Below are 19,845 nucleotides of genomic sequence, written 5' to 3'. Positions count from 1 at the left end.
CTGTACTGTATGACGCTAAAGCACTGACTCACAAGTCAGATTTACATGCATACATGGTTGTTATCCCATTCTTGATTAAATGTAATATTTTAAATACACCACTGTACATTTAAACACACCACGGCAGTATTCTTACCTTTATTTGTAAATGAAGTCTGTTCTCCTGTCCTTCTGATCTGGACGAAGATCTCGATGACAGGGAAAGCAATAAAGTCGATTTTTGGCAGCACAACCATCAAAGCCAGTCTTTTTTAGAGTACCAATCCTTTTGAAGCGAACGTGTTGTAGTCCGTCCCGGGAGGCCCGTAGTTTGAATTAATCCTCGCAAATCTGGGGTTGGTCTTCCCTTACTTATGGTTTCTTGCTTTGACTGAAAGTCAAGTTTTGAACATTTTCTCATTGTCAGGGAAAACAAAGCCAAATAGCAACGCGTTAGCACCGAATGTTGTTGGTTGTTTTTCTTTTCTTTTTCTTCTTCTTAATTTCTCGTGTCGTGAACTATTAGCCGGAGGCTCACTATCGCTGCCTCAACAAGGCTCGTATTTTCACCCGCTGACTGCAAGCAAGCACGCGCCGTTTGCACGCGCTCAGTACAGTGTGTGAGTGGTGCACACTTTCACACGCACGCCCTGAGAGGCACAACCTGTCACTGCCTTAGCCTCCATGATTCTCGTCTCCCGTTATTTGAACAAGAAATACAGCTATTTTGACTATGAAAATGATCCAAATGTATACACACCAAAATTGCATTAAAAGCATAGACCACAGGACAGATATTATATTATGTTTTATTATATTATTCATTTTTTAACAACTTATGGTGACAGCTGAGGAATGTAATGTGGTACGAAATGTCTCAAATATGTACATATTTGTAAATAACCAGAGCCGTAGTCACTGCAGTATAAATAAAATAAAATAAATAAATAAATATATCGTATGGGACTATCGCAATAGACATAAAATCAGCAAATAAAATTTGTGAAATTGATTTAGAATGACATAATACAATGGTTTCACACTAATCCAATGAGCTCTGTCTTGAAGATCTCCAATATATGAAGCAAAGTGCTGTTTGTAGGGTATTATTAATAATTGCCACACAACCCCCACCCCATGCATTTCATGTGCCTCCAGAAATGTATTGTGGGGTGGGCAAAAAATGAGCAAGCGTATGAGCAAAGAAAATGAAACTGAGCCACATTGACACATCCAAGATGGCGGCAAGGTTGTCGTACACTTCTGCGCTTCAAGTTAAATCTATTTAATCCTCCCTCTATCCTTTCCGCCACAGCAAATCCACTTTTTCAGCACCACGGTCAGCGCACCACGGAGCCGCAGGACGAGCTGGGACGCCCGGGTCACGCACGTCCCAGCCCGGCGGCTGACTACCGAATTCCACCCGTAGTGCGCGTCATGCAGTCAGGGGAGAAGAGAGTTATTTCATGAGCTGCATTCCAGACAATGGAGTCCCAATATGTCAGGAGGCCAACGGAATCGTTCGCGGCAACCTGGGCCTTCCAACCAGCCAGCCAGCTTGCGGCTTTGTGCAATTGAAACCCAGAACTGCAGACGACATGGGCAATTCGGGCCTGAAAACCTTCCTCGTTTGTTCCGGTGTGTTAGTGCAAATAGATGCCTCTCCTTGTGTTCACGGTGGACCTTGATTGCACACGAGAACGATTAAGGCACGCGGTGAATGCCAAGAGAGGAATCAGTGGGCAACCCTGCATGCGGAAGGATGGACCAACAAATTCCGCACATTCAGATACATATGGCGTCCTCCATAAATGGAGGACATTTTCTAGGAGCGGGCTCAAAAGCTGTTTGGGATTTGAATAGAAATCGCGTTTACAGTTGTAAATTTGAGGGTTGCATTGTTATTGAATCATTATAATTATTTTTTAATCACAATGTATTTGCATTATTAAATATCTTTTATTGAAATGTGGTGTTTCAATTTTCTGTCATGTTTGTCCCTGTTACGGTAATGAATACTGAAAATTAATCATTGAATCAAAATTACATTATCTGCCAGAATAATCTCAATTCTGCTTTTTTTGACTACGTTCAGCCCTAACTGCAGTTGCTCTACAAATAAAAACAAGGCACGCCAGATAAGTATATCTTTAATAATGAATATGATCAAATATAAGAATGTGATAGTGACCTCTGATAATGACATTTAATTCAGGGGTGACATTAAACTTTTTTTTGCATACTTTTTCAATAATCCAACACTGTTATATAGCTCTGGTCGCACCACAGTCATTCTCCCTCTCTTTACTTCCACACTCATGCGTACACACAGACAACACTGCAAGTTATTTAAAAAAAAAAAAAAGACAAAGAAAGAAACATAACATCACAATAAACATATAGCATATAAACTAGCCTCTGGGTTTCCATTCACGTACGATAAATCAGTTAAGTATAATGCTACAGTTAAACATTTGAGGCGTTTGCAGTTAGAAATGCCAGTACATTAAAGCTTCTATTATCTGATGGCGGTGGGGGCGAGGGGAAAGGTCACAGCAATGGAACTGATCTAAGTATTAATAACTAGTAAGTCGATAAAGACCGAGAAACAAAACCAAGTGACAGTTTTAAAAGCATTACATGCTACATCTCCAGATTTTGACGAGACGCAAAAAAGAAAATTACCAAAACGGGACATCGATCCATCGGTTACGTTCACCTTTGAATAAGAAAGAGAGGGACCACCTTGAGATGCAAATTCCCTGAATCGCCATGACAAATCAAATCATCCCCAATCTGTTCGGTTGTGCTGAAAAGAAGCGTTTTAAGGCTCTGCGCTGGAGATTTACATGCGTTCTCTATCTCAATGCTCCGTTTCATATTAGCCGCCGCATCCTTCCAGACTATATCTTTAACTTTGTAGATTTGCGTTGCACACGTTCCTGAAGCAAAGGTGAGAAAAATGTTTTGTCATAATACTAAACACAAGTGACCATACGCGCACACAGAGCAGACTTTAGTGTTGTTCACTCGCGAGATTCACCAACACAAGCACTTCACATTTGTCCAAACTCACAAACCACAAAGTGAACAGTCACTGAATATCAGCAGCGTGTTGTCATGAGATTTCAGAAACCAGACGTGCACGTGTTACTTATTCCATAAATGATACTTGTTCTGGCAGCAAAAACACCCCCCCCCCCCGCCCAAAAAAAACCATAGAAAGTATGTAACACTGAAGAAACTTCAAGCCTCACACTTCCTAAAAATGATACTCAGGGTTTAGGACAAGGGGGCAGGGCGGCCAAAGTGGCCCGAAATTAAATAGAAAATATATCACGTGTCTCCTTGTTTGTTTTCTGTTAAATAGGAATTTCATTTGAGTGTCCATCCCAGCAGGACTTGCCACGGAGCGTTCCACCAGGGGGCGCTGTTTACTTCTGACGATCCTGCAAGGAGAGCAAAAGGCGGCTTTGTCGCTATTACACAGTGGCATGACACACCAAACATTGCGTGCAACTACAAGTACAACAGTTACTTGGGAAATTGAAAGTTCCGAATACTTTTTTGATTTCAAACACATCTTCAGCCTTACAACACAAACTGTTCTGATTCTGTAGTCCTCCATGAAAGCAGATCAACAATGTTGAATCAAAGCAAAATATTTGCCATCATCTGATTTTACTTTGGGTGACGACATCAAAAAATAATCGGCATCCTAATCAAGTCAAATAATCATGTATTGAAGGAATTGACTTGATTTTTGTTCCCATTTTTCATGACATGAACTGACTTTGTGCATGCAGAGGCCTGAAATATTTTTTTCAAATGTGTCTCAGTGTGCATTTCTTGCATTGACTTAAGGACTAATTCACTTAATATCTTAGAGTAAAATATAAAATATTTTCAAAATAATAGTCAATGTGATTTTTGCTCCCGAGCCTCAGCGTACAGCGCCGCATTCGGCATATTAGCGCTCTAAGTCGTCACCTGCATCGAAACACCATTGCAAGCTATGTAAGCAACGTTTGTTTTGACTATAGTTCATGTAGCATCCTCTTTTCTTCTCCGTCTTTTATGGTTTACTTAGAGAGTTGCTGATCTAAATCTTGGCGTCATATCTTGCACATGGGCGCTTGTGACAAATATTTTTGGGTGACAAAAAAGAAATAATCCACAAATGTTTCTTTGTACTTACAAATGCATTTGGAAAACTAAAAACATATCGTGATTGAACGTGAAACAAAGTAGTCCTTATTTGCCGAAGTCACAGAGAGCCACACAAGAAGGATGAAAGAACAAAATGAAGCCCTGGAGCTACTTGTTTATCAACAAAGGCATTTGGATTGGAAACATTTGTCTCTCCTGAAAAGAAAACTCCAGATTTTTATGCCAAGATGACTATTTTGCACCTACTATGAATACGTATATGTGAGTAGTAGACATAGTTATTATAGTTTGGTTGTCAAGACTTCCAAATGGATACGGAAATGTCAAACTATCGGTCATTCGCAAGTCTAAATGACATGGATTCATGTCAACTTGCATTCAGATTATGATTTCCAACAGTAGTCAATAAATGTCAATATTATCCAAATGTATAGAAAAAAAAAAGGACAAAAATGTAGAATTATTATTATCTTAATTAGGCCCAGGCTACATAGACATTGACAAAAAAATATTTTTAAAAAGTTGTTAATTTGACAAATATTTGTTTCTTCAGCAGGTTACAAAGACTTTTGCTGACGTTTTACGGGGGACTGAAATGGATGAATTGGAATGCAGCGGACGCAACACTGACCTTTTTCACCACTTCCTCCTCCTCCTGCTTCCTCTCATAGTGGGAAAAGTCATCAAAGATGGAGGTGGTGTGTTTGTAGGTGGCAATGATCTTGAGCACCTGCTTGGCCTTCTCCAGAGGAACCTCTTGAGTGTCGCGAGAGTTGGTGACCGGCTTGTTGTCGTTGTTCTCCAGGCGGATGTGGCGCAACTGGCTATTGGGCACGTCTTTAACAAACAACCAGTTCACGTCAAACTTGCCCTTCCACTTGTCCTGCGCCCAAACGCCGGCGCTGGTGCCGTAGTCCACGGGCGAGCGCATTTCCGCCACGCCGCAGAAATGGCCGCTGCCGTTGACGCTGAACAACAAATACACAGGACCCTTAGAGTTCATGGTCCTGAAGGCCAAGTCCAATCGTTTGTTGCCGTGCTCCGTGCTGCACCAGATGGAGTACTTGATAGAGCGATGGATGTCGTCTTCCGAGTAGCTCTTGATGATGAACACGCGGCCATTTTTCAGGTTCCACTCAAAATCCTTCGGGTTGTAACTGTGGGCTGCGCGCAGCTTCTCCAGCACCGGGTGTGATTCAGAGCCCGGTTCGGGTCCCCCGCCGCAGCCATTACCGACCCCGCCGCTGGACGAACCGCTGCTGTCCAAGCTCCCGCTGCCGTAGCATAAGTTGCGATTGCGAGGGGCCACCCAGCGGGTCTGTGGCGCCGGAGCCGAGTTGTGGTTCTGGTAGGACTGCATCGGGGGAGGCGGGGGACCCGGCATGGTCATCTGCTGGACCAGAGACTGGGCCGACTGGAGCGACTGCTGCAGGGGGGGTAGGAGGCTGCCGGGGTGAGAATGAAGCGGCTGCGGCTGGTGCTGCTGTTGGTGGTGGTGGTGGTGGTGGTGGTGATGGTGCTGCAAAGGAGCAGCCATCTTTGTGACGGAAACTTTATTATCCCACGTGTCAATGTCCACCATGTTGTGTTTGACCGGCGCTGGGGGGAGCGGGCCGCCACCGATGGGCGCGCCGAGTTTGTTTTTGGTCTTTTGTTGCTGCAATTTGGCGGGTTTACTCGCAATGGCGGCCCACGACGCGGGTTTTGGGGGCGGCATGCCCACCGTACCCCCGTTGCCCGCGGCGACGGCAACACCGCTGCCGCCAATCACAGAGCCGGCCGTCTTCACGCCCGAGCCCCCGGCCGTCACATCCCCGCCGATTTTAAGGCTCAGCATACCCTGCTCCAGGTTGTTCATACCCGGGGCCTTATTGAGGGTGTCGCTATGGAACCCTGTCTGGCCATCTGGGACTAAAGTGCCTCCCAAGGAGCTGGGCGGGTAGCTGTAACTTCCCCCGTAGGCTGAGCTCTGGGTCTGCTGGCCCTGAGAACCGCTGGTGCCCCAGGCGGAGAAGGCCGGGTTCTCTGGGAAAAAGTTAAACCTGTGCGGATAAATGCTGCTGCTGAGTCCCCCTGGCTGGCCAAATACCGTGTCGTGCATGAAGTGGTGGTCCCCGTTGCTGAGGGGCGCATAAGGCGTCAGGTAGGGGATAGGTGGGTCACCACCTGTGGACCACGGAGCCTCACTGAGGGGGTAGGGGAACCCGATGGAGGGGGCGTAGTAGCTGGACAGGTAAGGGTCAGTCATGGACTGATAGCTGTTATTCTGCAAACAGTAACAACATTACAAGTCATAAACAACAAGATGGAGGAAACTTGGCTCGGTTCAGCAGTTTGGAGTGAAGTTTGTGCACACTTCATCTAAAATCAGTGGTCTCACAAAGCAATCGACCCACCTGGTTGGACTGGCCAGTGAGATAGGGCTCAAAGTCATTATCGTGAACCGTGTCCTTCTGGTGCAGAGAGCCGTTCTGCACTGACACAGGAAAGCCTGCAATAAGATACAAATTCTGTCAAAAACATGCACGGCAGAGTACAGTGGATATTACTGCTCACAGAGGGCAACAAATTGAATACCGAGGGGATTTCTTTCCCATAAGACTATATCCGTCCGTGTGTCGACATCAGGAAGAATCAACACCCGTGAGAGATTTTTTTTTTTTTTATGAACTTGAAGCACCACGCACTGCTTGGCAACCCAGTCAACTCTCAATTTACAGCGTCTCCTAAACATTCTTCTAATTAAATAGCTTTTGTTGGATTTGTTAAAAAGTACATGCAAAAACACAAGCGATGCCACGCTTTGGTTCTACTTGCAAGCACTTGTTGGTTATGCGGGTTCTTCTTCAGGTAGGCACCGGGCAGTCAAGCACTTGATGACTCAAGTTTGCTCAATTGTGATGCGTTTCGTGATTCGTGATTTGAAGTAACTGTGGCATTTACAGCTTGAGTATAGCATCATTATCCAGGGACGAGGCTCATTCATTTCTTACCTTTACTGGCATCTTGTCCTTTCGAGATCTTAGTAGAATGGATGCATGTGAGGGAGGAAGAGAAGAGGGTGAATGAAGCATCACGTGATCGTGCAAATCTGACAGTATCGTACCTGGGCCTCTGAAACAATAATAATAATAACAACAATCCATGATTCTAACATTATCAGGAAGCTACTGGGAACTGCTGTCCAGACAAGCCTTGATTACAAGCAGTTATCTAGCCTTAGTTAATTGTTAACTCAGTCGGAGTTATGTACATCTGCCACATGCATGCTTGAACATATTCTTGCTGCTAACCTGCGGGTCAATGCTGGCGGCGGACATCATGGATCGTCCAGCTGTTGTTGTGTTTGGAACCCCCCACCCCCCCCCCTCCCCGGACAATTCGTGCAGTGAGAGAGAAGCCTTTTTGGTGGCGATGCTCGGATGTCAATTTGCTACAGTAGTAGTTAGCCGGCGTCCCTGTTCGACTTGTAGTACTTGTGGTGCTTGTAGCAGCAGCGGCAGCAGCCCCAGCGGCGGCAGCAGCAGCAGCAGCAGCAAGCGCGGAGAAGCGGCCTCGCTTTTTTGTCGTCGTCGTCGTCTTTCGCCACTGACAGTCCAAAACAGGCAGTCCTGTCAATAGCAAGCATAAATATAAATATTTTATTTAGCCAACCGTAGCCACCGTCACATTAAGAGTGGAGGCGAGCTGCCTCGGCGGTGGCCCTGCTAGTGCTAACTTAGCTGAACGGCGAGCTTGCTTCCACCGGGTCTGCTAGCCGGAAGTGACGTAGCTTACTTAAACGACGCTTCTCCCGCAACCGAGCGGTGTAGTACATTTGCTAGTACCGTTACTAACTACTAAACTCGTCTTCCTATTACTTTGACCAAAAGTAGCCAAAACATTAATATCATGTCACTGGATCACTGTTGACATGCATCTTCCCTGGTGTCTTTGCCCTCCTGCCTTTCCTCTTGACTTCCCAGTAAAGGAAGGCATTTATTTGGTAGAGTTAAGCTTTTAATGTTTTGTTATTTGTTTGTTGTTTTGTGAGTTTCTGTTAGATTTGCAAATGTTAATACACTTTTAATAGTACTAAGAATATTTTAAGGCGTACATGGTGTAAAATAATGTGATAATCGCACTTCAAAAGGTACACGGGCTCCCTCTCGTGGTACATAAAAGAATCAATGCCAAACTACTACCTTTTACTGCAATTTGAATTTAATCTTTTAAGTACTGTTTGTTTTAAAAGTTTAATCAACGACAACACATTTGGTAAGTCTAGTTCAGGAATATATGTATGTATAATTTTTCTCTTACGTCTTAGATCTAGAAAAATATTCGAATTTTATATATCTTGAAAATATTCAACATTTTCCCCAAAAGAATATATGACTCTTAAAATAGCATCCTTTGCCGAGGGTTGTATTACATTGGCAGCGTGGTTTAAAAAGCAAGCTGAAGCACTTTTTGAAAGATGGGGTTTTTGTTACCCGTTTGGAAAGGTTGGAGGCAGCAACAGCGTCGTCCTCCCTCTGATAGGTTGGTTGCCTTCTCTGCAATTGTCAGAAGACACCACTAGGTGGCAACAACAGCAGAACTTGCGGGTGGAGGGGAAAACGTGTGAATACTACAGAACGAAACAAGGTTTATGCAGTATGTATTGTATAGTATACCATTATTTATTTTTTTATCGTAATATGACTACTATAGTCAACAAAATATAGAAGTTTTATTTCGAAATACAACTTCTTTGAATCAAAAACATATTTTGGGGATTATATATTTTTCTTACAAATGTGCAACTTTATTCTTTTAATATGTGACGTATAAAAATAAATGTATTTTATTTTTGTAATAACATAAAATACACCAATTCTAATAAAGCATTTGATAAATAATTCAATGGCATAAATAATTAACCGCTCCAAGCGATTAGTTTATATTGTCGTAACAATTGTAGCTGTTTTGGGATTTGGGGAGTCATGGCGCGTCAGGAGCAACAAAATCATGTGCATGATACTCAAACATCGACTGAAATTTGAGATTTATCGTCTTTTTCCAGAAGTGTATTTTCATGAGCCCATTATATAGCTTGTTTAATATTAAACTACATCGTTTAATATCGAATAGGGTGGATGGCAGCGTTAACAAGAGGCACCATCAGAGGCGCAATTCCCCCTCTGTCGCTAGATGGCGTCAGAAGGGAACGACGCACAAGATCCGGGAGTCTCCTGCAAACTGTGCCTGCTGTGTCACATGGAAGCTCGGTAGCCCAGAGGACGCGACGCGAGTGATGATGATGGCGGGGGCTTGAGGGACGTCGGAGGCGAATGCGCGTGGAGATTCTGTAGCTCTGCCCAGGCGATCCCCACCCACTCTTTACCTACCCCAACACCAACTGGCTGTGAAGCAAGAGCCCGCTGTTACCGGGGTCAGCGGGCAACACAAAAAACGATGCCAAATGCAATGCGGTGCATTGGTGCTGCGTGAAGAGGCAACGGCCACGGAGGGATGCTCGTTGCGTCGCATGCACCTTGATCGATTATGCTGGCTGGAGGGCGGTTGCTGGTCCGACGAGCTGAATCCAAAGGACGGGCTCATGGTGCGCTTTTACGAACCTCGGAGCTGAGTGAGTAGACGCGATGGTTTAGCGCAATGCCTGAAGGGTGTGTGCGCGCGTGCGTGTGTACGTGCGTGTGTGAAGTGAGGTGGGTGTGTGGGGGGGGGGGCGTCATGTGTGCTTAACATTGGACTACATAACGCATGCATTATTAATGCGGACGTGTTGTTTCCATGTTTCGCGTTTTCTTTTGTGCTCAAGTCTCCCCACGTCCACGCTGGTCACGCGTTTAAGGCACGGACACGTGTGCAGAACCCCCTCCCTCCGTCCCCTGTACTGCATTAGCTACCCCCACCACCTCAAAAGGGGGTTAACGCAGATACCTCCGATGTCACATTTCCATGCGCAGAGGGATAATTAAGGTTTCTGTTTGCAAACCCATCCGACGCCCCTCAGGGGATGCTGCCGGGTGGGTTGGGGGAGGTGGCGGGGGTCTTTGAGTTGTCCTGCTGACCTCAGGGACATCCTCTCCTTTTGATTTGAGCTTAAAGCGGGGACGTGAGGACTTGCATCATTTCGTTGCCGTTCCGCTTTCTGGCTGCTTTTGTAACCTGTTGTCACACGCTCGCTTCCTTCTTTTCGCACTAGGAGCCAAGAGGCAGCCAATGACGGATGCCCGCTGTGGCTGCTATTACAAAGCGCATCCAGTCGAGCGCAAGCACACGAGAAAAAGGGTTGAGGAGGAAGGGAAGAACGTGAGGCTATCCGTCAGGGCCTGGCACTTTTGAAAGCTTCAATGACCAGATAAAAAAACAAAAAAAAAAACATAATACATACATGTGTAACGGAAGGTTGTCGTTTGGCGCGACAGCATAAAGGGAAAGATGACCTTCCCCTCTTCCACTTCAGGGTTCTTCCTCACGGGGCGCACGGTTAATCGTTTTTGCAAGCCAACATTTGACCTAATTCACATCCTCACACAATAGAATCCCCCCCCCCCCCCCCAACACACGCGCACGCGCGCGCGCGCTCAGTTATTTGTGTCACGCAGACGCTGAGGTTTTCGCTCCGCCATGTGTGAACTCCCAGGTGGTTGATCAAAACCTGAGCAGATTGGCAGGCCGCTGGCTACAGGCAGCTCGTGTTATTAATAATGGACACGCATATAGATAGCAGCACATGTTCCTAGAAACGTAAAAAAACCCTCCAGTATTGGTGGGTTAAATCCCCCCCCCCCCATTCTATTTTTGTAAGGATTAGCCTACACCTTAATTCTCTGTTGACTTTGTGGCCGCTCTTATGCATGTGCTCGCGATCAGAAAAGAGACGAATCGCCAATAAAATCGGGCTACATGCTTGACTGCATTTCATTAACCAGTTCAACAGGTGATCTGACCAGAACACATTACAACTGGCGTTATGCAATAATCAATCGTTGATTATTCTGATATTTGTTCGGTCAAATAATCAGACAAAAAATCTGTTTGCAAAATTGTTTTCCCCTGATTAGTGTTTAGGCTAGAAAATTATTATTTTTGTTTATGGGTATTATATGATGGTTAAAACGAAATTGATCAATTCCACACGAGGTATAGTTTAAATTTTAACACCACCTATTTGACTGTTGCCAGTAAATATGTGGTAGGAAATAAATAAATAAATAAATAAATAAATAAATAAATAAATAAATAAATAAATAAATAAATAAATAAATAAATAAATAAATAAATAAATAAATAAATAAATAAATAAATAACCTGCATTTCTTTCTATATACATTTAAAATGTCCAACGCCTCACGTGAGCATTGTGAGACGTCAATATTTACGTTTCGATGCTGCAAACTGCCGTATCATACAATAACAGCGTAATTAAATTGCGCTTTACTTCCGAAATTGAATAAGATTTACCGCATTTTCTGGACTATAAGGCGCACCGGACTATAAAGCGCACCTTCAATGAATGACCCATTTTAAAACTTAATCCTTATGTAAGGCGCACCGGACTATAAGGCGCACCATTAATGCATCATGTCAGATTATTAATCCTAATAGAATCATTCTCCATCTTATCTTTTTTATTTCAACTTCTGATGCAACAAATGACTTTATAATCACAAAATAATGATCCATAGTCTTTTGGATTCATGATTCATAGTCTTCAGCAGGCCACTTATGCTTGATTTCATGACACAATGCTTCGCGCCAGTTTGAATTTAGGAATTTAGTCCATATATAAGACGCACTGGACTATAAGGCGCACTGTCGGCTTTTGAGAAGATTTTAGGTGCGCCTTATAGTCCGGAAAATACGGTAATATGGTTTGTTTATTTGTGTTGATGTTCATAGCAATTACAGGTATGTATGATGGCACTAAAATGTGATAAGGCAGGCCTAAATGTCAAAACACAAGCCAAGCTAGAAGTCAATTAAAAGGCTACCAAAGCACCCATCCATCATGAATCAGAGGTCTGCTTTTTTGGGGGGAGATAAAGCTACAAATTTTACATATTTTTCGACAAACCAATGACATAATAGAAATAATAGGAGAAATGTTACTATAATCGATACAAGAAATAATCATTATTTGCAGTAGTGTGTATATGACCTGTAACTGCCATTAAATTATATTTTAAATCAGATTAATTGAGGAAATAATTGATGGAATAATTGTTTCCAGCGATAGCTGCAACAATATTTTAACTTAAACAATGTCTCTAAATGATTAATCGGTGATTAAAATAGCTGTTTTGATTAGCTGTTGAGAAATCATTGCATGTGTGGACCACTTGAGCCTCGCTGTTGTGACCTTTGGAGGTGGTTGAATGTCTGATGTTGCACATGAATGACGCTGTAGTCTTGAGGAGGCAGCCCGGCGTTTTTTCCCTCACTCTCATCCAATTGATTGGCTCCCGGCCCTGAGATTAGACTGCAGTGCTGAGGCGTCACTCTGGCTCAGCACCGCAGGCAGGTGCAGGAGGGGTGGGGGTGCTGGGAGGCGTCATGGATGGGCGGGGAGCGGCGGACGTGGCCAGGGAAGAAAGGTGCTCTTGTTGTCCCCCGCGTTGGAGCGTCTTCAAACACCAGACGACTCCCACGCCTATTGTAATCGTCCCCAGTACCCCCCCGCGGCTCTCCTACTTTTATCTCCACCCACACCTTCCCCTTTCTTCTCACACATTACCCTCAACTCTGCCGGGCCTTTTAGTCACTTCACAAAAGAGATAACGACAGCCGGGCTGCTATGATTGTTTCTTAGGTGACCAGAAGCCTTGTTGTGACTTTCCAATCAACAAGTGCAGGGCGCATTTTCTTTCTAGCATGCATGTCCATCTCTCGAAATATAAATTTATACTGTGGTGCCTTGACGTGCGAGTGATCCACCTTTTTTTGTGCTTGGACAATAATTTGACAGCTCACTTGACAACAAGCACCATTTTGACTTAATTACTCTAGGAAAAATGATTATATGGTCATGGTACATCGCAGATTTTCACCTGTTGCAGGCTGATTTTGGAACAGAGCGCAGTGATAAACAGAGATTGATTGTGTGTTAACTGAAGCAGCGCACTGTACCTTGTGATCGCAGATCCCCGAGAGAGCGTGGCCCTTGCCTGTGTGCATGAGCGTGAGGCCGAGAGTGTGAGTGTGAGCGCGTGTGAGAACAAGTGAGCGCCAGCGCTCCCACATGGCCTCCATGCAGGACGGGCTGAACTTCACGGCTCCTCCCTATGGCAAGGTCCTGCTGCTGGGTGCCATCGCTGCCGCCTCAGCCTTCGTAGTCACTATCCTCATCGTGGTACTCTGCGTGGGCTGCCAGAGGTACGATTATGTGGAACGCTACACGGCAGACAAGAGGTGGGGGACTGTCACGTTTAAGTCAGAACATTTTGCAGGCAGTGGCGGCTAGTCAATAGCGGGAGCTAGGGCACCACCCCATCACACATTCTCGTCACCATATTGATTGACATTCATATGTGTAAAGAACTAGCTCCTGTGCTTATTGTTATGTTTGGGATAGTTCATGCCAGAAGATGTGGGCCATCTGGCTCCTTCACATTTGACTTGGGGGTTTGACCAGGCGGATACTTCTTCAAGAATACGTGAGGCAAAACATTGGTGATGTTTTTCATTGCTCCATTTTAAAAAGACCAAAGGTCAGGACCAATGCGCTCAAGAAAACAGAAGTAAATTCTCTACACTTTGTGAGCAGAGCAAGAGACACATAAAAAGCGACAGATCCAAGAGGAGGACTCTTGTTGAATGATGTCAAGCTCACTCTAAATCCCCTGTCTATGAATTGCTAATCTTCTTTATGGAAAACTGAACTCATTCCTGGTCTGATTCTTCACTCCCTCCAAGAGCTTATCAACAAAAGAACCGTTAAAGGGACAGGTTGTACTGACTGTTGTGACAAAAACATGATTTTTTTTTTTTTTTAAACGACACACACCAAGTAAGTCATAGGATTCAAGTCCCCCACCTCTGCTAGTATGTTTTGTTATTGTGTACTCTGATGTATGCTCATAATCAGTACACATACACTTGGAAGAGGTACTCATGATTGACCATTGACCTTCACTTATTGTTACGTAATAATTTTTGACACTTTTTGATGCTAACCGCAACCACGCGCGATAGAAATAAACACAAACATTTGTCTGAAGAAAAAGTATAGTCAAACAATTATGAATCATGTTATAGAGTTTGTAAACACATGTGACTTGTATTCACCACAGGAAGGGAAAGGCACACAATGTCCCCAGTGAAGGTGGGAAACACCGTCTCATGGACATGGTAGGCATCCTGCTTTGGATGAAGCAACTCTATAGACCTTTTCAGCATGATGTACAGTACAATTATTATTTTTAAGTTATTAAAAGAATCATGCTGGAACCTTTTGGGGTACATCTGGTGGCGGGACTCCAAACACAACATGTTTGTGTCATCGTTTTCAGTTTAAGTCAGCGGTAGTCAATCACCAAAAGTACATAGCCTGGCTTCTACTGTTTCCAAACATTATGAAAAGGTCTATTCCCCAGAGAAACATATCATTCACATCTTTCATCTTGATTACTGTAGTCTTTAACAGGCCCCTGTGTGTGTGTGCGTGCGTGTGTGTCATCAGGGTATACTCAGGCAGTCCAAGCTACGGTCCATCAGTAAATCAGACACCGAGATGAACAAGATGAACTGCAATGGCAAAAGTAAGTAAGTCTTTCGCTCGCTCATTTTTTTCCCTCTCCTTTGAGTTGTGCGGTCATTGGGTGACAGATTTTTAAATAGCGTCCAAAGAATTTGCGTTGTTCCTCGTTGAAGGGAAGGGTGGAGGTACATTCCAAGAATAAATGTTGAGAAAATCTGAAGCAAACCGATTTAAAGAATAGTCCTAAGAAAATCAGACTTTGTGCCGCTCAGAGAAAACTAAGTTCCTGCCGCTACTTTGTTTTTGTACTACTGTTAATGCGGCCAAGTTAAATCTGTGACATACCTACCTGGCATGTGCAAAGTTAGCACGCTAAGCTACCATTTACGTCCCTAAGTTTTATTGACGAACACAACAACTGCTCAGGGGTGCAAAAATATTGATCCAGTGACCCTTGTTAAAACTACCTTGTAATCCAATTGAATTACGTTTAAAATCAAACAATCAGTAGCGTAATTAAAGGATATTCTAAAGAGGTTACTTTGATGAGTAATCTAATTACTTTACAAGCTGTAGTTTGGCCACCCCTGCTTTATGGTGACTGGTACCAACACGAGTTCTGCGGAGGCATCCAAAACCAGTAGAGACCTTTCCGCTGGTCTAACTGTGATCCTTCGCTCTCAAGGCAGGCAGCTTCCCCAGATTCCCTCTGGGACTGGAGAGGACGGAGAGCACACTTACTCAGAAGTGGGCCGAAGCTCCTCCGCCACGCGAACTGACGACGCGCTCTATGCCATGGTAGGCAGGGCAGGTCAGACGGACACTCCGGCCCCTCCGGCCGTCCCTGCCAACACCCCGGCGCCGCCCGACCCGGACGGGGACGTGGAAGGGGGCCTGCCTGAACCCGAAGCCCAGGTGGTGTCCGCGCCTCACCCCCAAGAGACGGCGGAGTACGCCTGCGTCAGGAAGCTGAGGAGAGCGGACAAGGCGCCCCAGAAGAGGGACAGCGGGACGGACACGGGGGACCCGCCGGTGCCTCCGCCACCGCAACACCCCCCGCCTTCTCACCCTGCCCCTCCGCCGCCACATCCTCACAGCACAAAGTTGCCCCGGAGGAACATGGATGCCTTTAATGTGCCGTCATTCCCCAAGGTTGGTGCCTTGTGTTGATGTGCCATTTTGTCAGAGTAAATCTTAAGAGTAAAGTTGTAAAATGAGTTTCTAACGACATGTCAAACTGCTCTGGGATTGTACTGTGCTATATTCATGGTTCAAACTATTAATATAAGCATTTATGAACATTTTAGGGGCGTGTCAGTTAGATCCACCCTTTCCACCGCAATAGTGGAGACCTAATTCAGTGTCATTTTATTGTAGGTTCTGGGTTCAAATCTCTGCTCAGACCCTCTGTGCCGTTTGCATGATTACTGTTGGGTTTTAGAATCTTTCCATTGTGGTCAAAAGAACTATCAAAATCTGTAAAATGAGATTCATGCCCATGATGAGTGCATGTATACTCGCGACCACGTGTGAATCGTCGAGTCACGACCGCAGCAGGTGCGCACGCAGATTGAATGCTTTGTATCACAATACCACGCCATCCGCTCCCCTCCAAGTCACAGTGGGAGACATTTGTTGCCCGTGTGAGGTCACAGAGTTCAAAGTAGATGTCACGACCCCAAATTAGCTTGACAGGATTACACGTGCACCGTCTGTTGCTGAGCCACTCAGCACGTTTCTAGCGGCTGATGCAAGATGCTGAAAGTGAGTCATCCACACTCCAAATAACCCAAAAAGACCTAAAAGCGACGTTTATGGTCCATTCTGCAAGGAGGAGCATTTTTATGTGCATGTTATTTCTTGGGGCCACATTTAAAACAATTTACCCCCTTGTGTGTAGGGTCGCACACTTCACAATCCTTCGTTTTGTGTGATGCGGTAGCTCGTATGTAACTGGTTGCTCTGCTGACAGGAAGTGATGTTTATGGGAAATGGAGAGCAGTACATTTGGAAGCCTCCAGAGGATGAAGATGTCCTCATGCTCCACAATAAGGCCCTGGTACCTCTGGGGGCGCACACCATGGAGAACATCCAACCATCTGCTGCAGTGGTGAGTATCGGCTTCATTGAACCATCTACAAAAAAAGTGCCACTTTGACATTCATCAACTGTAATATGTTGACCATACTAAAAACAATCCATTAATCCACATGAAATAATATCATTGTTTTGGAAAAATACATTTGCTTAAATAAATTATAAAATAATTGTTACAGTGATAGGGCAAATAGTATTTTTCAGGGTGAATAGATCTGCCCCGAGTCACATCTTGACACTTTAATTCAAAACAAGCGAAAAAACTGAAGTAAGCAGACAATCTGTAAAACAGTGTTTATGTCAGGCTCATTAATGTGATTTTTTTTTTTTATTCAATTAGGGGTGCGATGATTATTCTAATGACTTAAATAAATAGCTTAGAAAAAAGACTGGAACAAAATCAATTTACAGGGATAATAGTTTGACACAGATTAATGTTACTGCGGTCGCACGCACCACCAAGGCTTAAAAAAATAGACCCAACCACCGATGCACTTTCAATGCACGGCCGGGCATTTATTTGAGTTGGAGCGCAGGTGCGTGATTGTCTCAACCCAAAATTGAAATTCCCCAAAATTGTATCATCTCCAAATTTCAGGTGGCTGAGATGTATTCCAAGGTGTGTAAGCCGGCCAAGAAGAAACGAGCCGTACCCGGATCGCCGCCGTCCAATCCCGGCTTCAGGACCTTGGGTCGCCCCGACCGGGACCGGGAACGCGACGGGGGATTTAGCGTAGTGGTCAAGCCCCAGACGTGGGCCCCTCAGGAGGGCAAAGTGCCCGTGGGCTCCCTGGACGACCACTGCTACGAGTCCTTCGGGACAGAGGAGTGCGAGCCGGCCTACGAGAACCTGGAAGGCGGAGTCGGTTGGAGGCGAGAGCGAGCGCCCAACACGTGCGCCACCTTGCGGCCCAGGAGGAAGAAGGCGCAGCAGCCTTTGCAGCAGCAGCAACCGCCTCCTCCGCCACCCACGCAGCACAACCCCAAATTACAGCACCTGCCCGCCAAAGCCCTGCTGCTGCCCGGGGAAAGCCTGTACGAGAGCATCGGTGACGTCAAGCAGGGCGCCACCACCTCCAGCACCACCACCATCTTCACCTTCAACGACGGCATGGAGATGTACGTCACGGGGCTCTGAGGAGGAGCGGGCTGCCGCGCCGGCCCCTTTCCGTCGAGGGGCCGCCAACGCCGGTCTTTCCCAACCTTTATTCATCCAAGGCATCTTTGACATTAGGGGCTTTATTTCGATAGACGGTACAGATTCAGATTATCCTTTCCTCCTTGAGTTGTGAAATCCCCTATTTAATTGCGCTCCTTTTTTCCTTATTTTCATTTATTTGACCACATGCCTCCCACTCATTCATATATTTTTTGATAAAAAAAATTGAGAGAATAAACTTTCAAAACACATTATTTGCAGTAAATTATTTTTTTTCAGAGCGATAAAGTGCAATTGTATCACTCATATGTCGTGACATAGAGGTTGGGAATCGCTGGCCTATACCACAAGTATTGACGGTTGAGTTCCTATCGTGCCCTGTCCCTCTCCCCGACACACACACAGACATTACACGACAAACACATGCTGTTTACATTACGTCATGCCTTTCCTGGGCTCCAGCGGCCTTAAATACCAAGGTTTATATGTTACGGCCGAGGCTTAGTCCAAACTGGAAAGCTTCGAAGGAATCCAAAGGTTGTGAGCACAAAAGCATTGCAGAGCAATCAGTAGGTACCAGTAGCACTCGTTCATCCGTAGACGACAAGTGTGTAAAGCACATGGAAGAGCGAAACTGAAATTCTTCCTAATTTCTAGCGGGTAACAGTCCTTGATGGGCCGGAGAAATAATAATTTAAAAAAAAAAAAAAGCACAGCCTTGAGAAATATTTGGTAGCACTTTTGAGTGGGCCATCTGAAGTTGGTCATGATGGGATTCAGGATGCGGCGTCAATTATTCAAAGGGATGAATTACTTGTCAAAATACTGGAAAGCTCAGGGACCAAGAGAAACAATTATGAGAGTATTCTAACTTCCTGGGGAACCAAACCCAAGCTATCAAAACATTCTGTTAGGTTCTTGATGTGCATTTCTTCTTTTTCAGCTACTGTTTTGATAAATTCATGAATTATTTACTGTACAAATCAAGAAAAAGAACAGGCACTTGCAAATCACGTTTTAAACTTTTTTTTAATAGAACAAATCCTTAGCTCTAGGTAAACAGCATCTGATAAAAAGATATGCAGATTAGAAATCTAACAAAGTTTTGACATCTTGATTTAAATTGCCCTTTAAGAAAAAACTAATGGCACACTTTTTTTTGCATTCCTCCTTAACACTGGCACCAAGAATTTTCATCTCGGACCCGACCGACTCTTCTCTGCATCATGTCTGGCGTAACATAGACTGAACACTGTCTCTCTCTACACTGCTGTCTGTAAATGAGCTGTTTTACTTTGTTGAGCTTGTCCTGCACTTTGCCTGCTACGAATTGCATGCTAAAAAAAAAAAAAAAAAAAGCAGGTTGGGGGAAAAAAAAAAAAAATCAAACACTCGAGTTGTACCTCTATTAATGTTTTTATTTTCTGTTGTTGTTGGCAGTTTCTTTTGCCAGTGTGTTGCTTTATTTCTTTGTAGAGGAAAAGGCCACTTTCGAGTCGCAAAGAGGACTAAACCGCTTGAGTCTTTAAGGGTGAACACGCTGGCTCGACTCACTCACCTCATCATTCCGTCGCTATACCTTGTGTTCATATAACGTTGGCTTGAGTTTTGCCAAAGCTGCCGTCGTGCTGGTGTGTATAAGTCGCATCTGGTCACTCCTCCATTGACAAACACTCGCTCTTCTATCTGTGTTCAAATGAAATAAGGAGAGGAAAATACATGAGAAGACATCCTGGACTATGATTCCATT

At 44.6% G+C, this 19,845-nt stretch overlaps 2 protein-coding genes across 5 annotated transcripts; one reads left to right on the top strand and one right to left on the bottom strand.

Moving 5' to 3' along the window:
• Nucleotides 1-2,113: 2,113 nt before the first annotated feature.
• ythdf1 (YTH N6-methyladenosine RNA binding protein F1) lies at nucleotides 2,114-8,082 on the bottom strand. Of its 2 annotated transcripts, XM_061272051.1 has the most exons (5): nucleotides 7,443-8,080; nucleotides 7,143-7,170; nucleotides 6,546-6,640; nucleotides 4,781-6,415; nucleotides 2,114-3,428 (listed from the first exon to the last, which is right to left on the bottom strand). In XM_061272051.1, exons 1-5 carry the CDS (start codon nucleotides 7,470-7,472, stop codon nucleotides 3,414-3,416), a joined length of 1,803 nt encoding a protein of 600 aa, XP_061128035.1. In that variant the 5' UTR covers nucleotides 7,473-8,080; the 3' UTR covers nucleotides 2,114-3,413. The 2 variants fall into 2 exon arrangements, with proteins under 2 accessions (XP_061128035.1, XP_061128034.1); XM_061272050.1 differs by having other exon boundaries at nucleotides 2,114-6,415; nucleotides 7,443-8,082.
• Nucleotides 8,083-9,316: 1,234 nt separating this feature from the next.
• On the top strand, nucleotides 9,317-18,823 carry si:dkey-70p6.1 (uncharacterized protein LOC570575 homolog). Of its 3 annotated transcripts, none has more exons than XM_061271879.1 (7): nucleotides 9,317-9,763; nucleotides 13,283-13,515; nucleotides 14,433-14,490; nucleotides 14,822-14,900; nucleotides 15,642-15,991; nucleotides 16,812-16,949; nucleotides 17,535-18,823. In XM_061271879.1, the coding sequence occupies exons 2-7, from the start codon at nucleotides 13,382-13,384 to the stop codon at nucleotides 18,072-18,074; spliced, it is 1,299 nt and encodes a 432-aa protein (XP_061127863.1). In that variant the 5' UTR covers nucleotides 9,317-9,763; nucleotides 13,283-13,381; the 3' UTR covers nucleotides 18,075-18,823. The 3 variants fall into 3 exon arrangements, with proteins under 3 accessions (XP_061127863.1, XP_061127862.1, XP_061127867.1); XM_061271878.1 differs by having other exon boundaries at nucleotides 9,318-9,763; nucleotides 15,525-15,991; XM_061271883.1 differs by lacking the exons at nucleotides 9,317-9,763; nucleotides 13,283-13,515 and having other exon boundaries at nucleotides 14,431-14,490; nucleotides 14,822-14,904; nucleotides 15,525-15,991.
• The last annotated feature ends 1,022 nt before the right edge of the window (nucleotides 18,824-19,845 follow it).

This window comes from Syngnathus typhle, linkage group LG2 (assembly GCF_033458585.1).
Source record: "Syngnathus typhle isolate RoL2023-S1 ecotype Sweden linkage group LG2, RoL_Styp_1.0, whole genome shotgun sequence".
Lineage (NCBI taxonomy): Eukaryota > Metazoa > Chordata > Actinopteri > Syngnathiformes > Syngnathidae > Syngnathus > Syngnathus typhle.
Note: the sequence above shows the minus strand (reverse complement) of the source record. Positions and strands in the feature narration are given on the sequence as shown.

Coding starts and splice junctions, on each gene's coding strand:
- si:dkey-70p6.1 (XM_061271878.1), top strand. CDS start 13,382: ATGGCCTCCATGCAGGACGGGCTGAACTTCACGGCTCCTCCCTATGGC. Junction 13,516..14,432: donor CTCTGCGTGGGCTGCCAGAG/GTACGATTATGT, acceptor TATTCACCACAG/GAAGGGAAAGGCACACAATG. Junction 16,950..17,534: donor TCCAACCATCTGCTGCAGTG/GTGAGTATCGGC, acceptor TCCAAATTTCAG/GTGGCTGAGATGTATTCCAA.
- ythdf1 (XM_061272050.1), bottom strand. CDS start 7,472: ATGATGTCCGCCGCCAGCATTGACCCGCAG. Junction 6,641..7,142: donor AGGACAAGATGCCAGTAAAG/GTAAGAAATGAA, acceptor ATCTTATTGCAG/GCTTTCCTGTGTCAGTGCAG. Junction 6,416..6,545: donor TCACTGGCCAGTCCAACCAG/GTGGGTCGATTG, acceptor TACTGTTTGCAG/AATAACAGCTATCAGTCCAT.